The sequence below is a fragment of the Myotis davidii genome, unplaced genomic scaffold (assembly GCF_000327345.1).
Source record: "Myotis davidii unplaced genomic scaffold, ASM32734v1 scaffold880, whole genome shotgun sequence".
Lineage (NCBI taxonomy): Eukaryota > Metazoa > Chordata > Mammalia > Chiroptera > Vespertilionidae > Myotis > Myotis davidii.
In genome coordinates this window covers 527,679-529,941 of record NW_006292566.1, presented here as the reverse complement: position 1 = coordinate 529,941, position 2,263 = coordinate 527,679, and the positions used below count along the sequence as shown (strand labels likewise).

Sequence of the window (2,263 nt, the reverse complement as noted above, 5' to 3'; positions counted from 1 at the left end):
AGGGAGTTTGCCGAGCAGGGAAAGCCAGGCCGGGCAGAGGTGGGAGGTTCATATTGGGTGAGAAAGAGCGGGGTTCTGTGGGATGTGTAGGAGCTCACCAGGAGGACAGGGGTGGGGACCGGTTGTCATGGACTCCCAAGCCCTCCTGGAGGAGGACGGGGGTGTCAGGTGAAGGGGCTCAGCAGGAGCGGGTGTGGGGAGGTGCTCCTCGTTGCGCTGGCTGAGCACCCAGGCTCTTCCCGGGGCTGTGGGAGCCACAGAGGGCTGCGGAGCAAGGAGATGCTGTGCTCACAGCACCGTTAGGGCAAGTCCAGGAGGAGAGGGGCTGCGAGGAAGAGTGGGCGGCCCCCGAGGTTCTGGGAGGGGCCGGGGAGGTGGACAGGGGTCACAAGGTGACCAGCCGGGGTGGACCTGCGGGGCTGGGGCTGGAGACGGGCCTCAGGCTCCTGCTGTGTCCACTTGGTCCCCCTGGGCTGCGGACCCAGGGGGCCCATCTCCAGTGGCCGCACACCAGGACCACCCCTGCTGGAGGGAGCGGCTAGTCGGCGGGTCCCCCAGTTCACCGTCCAAGCCCTCCCTGCTGCAGGCAGCCAGGGCCCAGGCACTGAGGGGCCCATGCACTGAGGGGCCCAAGCACTGCGGGGCCCTGTGGGGAGCTGGTGAAGGGAAGACTCATCTGGAAAGACAGGCTCTCCTCCGACCCCCACGGTGCAGCCTGGGTCGCCCCGCGTGGTGTCGGGCGCCTGCACCAAGATGCAGGTTCTGTGTAGCGAGCCCCAGTGGGTGCCTGGGTTGCGCCTCCCGGTCCCCGCCTGTCACTCCACAGTCCCCAGCCCGACGAGCGCCCCAGGAGAGGGATGATTCAGAGCCGCTAGGCCGCCCTGCGGGGTGGGTGACAGTGGCAGCAATTAGATTTAATGGGACAGAGCCCTTTCTCCCGCCTCCCTCAGGCGGCAGCAGGCGGGAGAGGGATGTGAGGGAGGTGGGAGGTGGGGGACCCGGGGGGACTCTGACGTCAGCTCAGCCTATAAGAGGCCGCCTGGCCTGGCCGAGGGCTGTGGAGAGAGCCCCGGACCACACGGTGTCATGCCCACGCCCAGCGCCTCCGCGTCCCAGGCCAAGGGCTTCCGCAGGGCCGTCTCCGAGCTGGACGCCAAGCAGGCCGAGGCCATCATGGTAAGGGGGCCGGCGGGTGCCCACTGGCCGACATGGGCCAGGACCCTGGGTGTCCCCGGGCTCAGGGTCCAGCGGGCGGCTCAGACCCAGGCTTGGTGTGGTGTCCCGGCCACGGGCACTTCCTCTGCCCGGGCTGCCAGGGCGACCCCGTGTTTGCATCTGGGCGGATGGGTCGTCTGACCCAGTGAGGGTGTCCCATGCTGCGGCACAGCTCACGGCGGGGGGTGCTGGGCCCACGGGGGTGCAGCCCCTGGGGATGGCGGTCTGAGCCCAGGGGTGAACTGGATTCTGGGGCAAATCCCACCATCACCGCCCGTCCCCTGCCAGGCACCCGGGTCCCACAGCCCCTGCCCAGCAGCCCTGGGACAGTCCCCCAACTGTTGCCACTTGGGAGCCCTGAGTTCAAGGGCGCCTGTGCCGGGCAGCCCCCCTCGGCTGGCCCCTCTGTGAGACGGGGGCGGGGAGGGCTTGGCGGCCTGGAAGGGGGGCCTGCAGTTCGTCCCCAGGGACACCCAGAATGACAGGCCCCGCTTAAATGGGCTTTGGTGTTAGACCCTGAGTGACAGCGTGGTCTGTGTTCCAGAGATTGAACGTGTAGGCACCTTCTCGGGGGCCGTGGGGAGAGCCCCCCGTGGAGGCCAGGGCCCCGGCTCTGTCCACATCCCGAGGTCACGTGGGGACCAGAGAGGGGGTCCCCTGCCCCTGCCCCCTGTTCCGGGCCCGAGGGCACCAGCACCTACTTGGAAGTTCAGCTCCAGGGGGTGAGCCCTCCATGCAGCTCCTCCTCCGTCCGTCCTGGGAGCTCTGTCGGGGGCATCAGACACGCTGGCCCGAGCGGCTGGCCGTCTCGGGGTCGGGCTGTGGACAGGGGCACCTGTGTCCGGATGGAGGGGACGTGTGGCCAGGTGTCCCTGTGCTGCGGAAGGCCGGAGGGACCGTGAGCAAAGGTCGCTCACAGGAGAGGCTGGGGGGCGTGTGGATGGTGGGGGCCACTCCCCGCCCGGCAGACACCGTGCTCGCCGCCCCTCCGGCCCCAGGCTCTGGCCGCAGTCCATCTGGGGCCAAGGGCAGCAGATGACTCCGGAGT

General features: G+C 69.3%; 1 protein-coding gene across 1 annotated transcript in view; it reads left to right on the top strand.

Annotated features, from left to right (window-relative positions):
- The first annotated feature begins 898 nt into the window (after positions 1-898).
- TH (tyrosine hydroxylase) overlaps positions 899-2,263 on the top strand; it is a 7,808-nt gene continuing 6,443 nt past the window's right edge. The window contains exon 1 of the mRNA XM_015565470.1: positions 899-1,347. Coding sequence (XP_015420956.1) covers positions 1,087-1,347 — 261 coding nt within the window. The 5' untranslated portion in view covers positions 899-1,086. The remainder of the gene's footprint in view (positions 1,348-2,263) is intronic.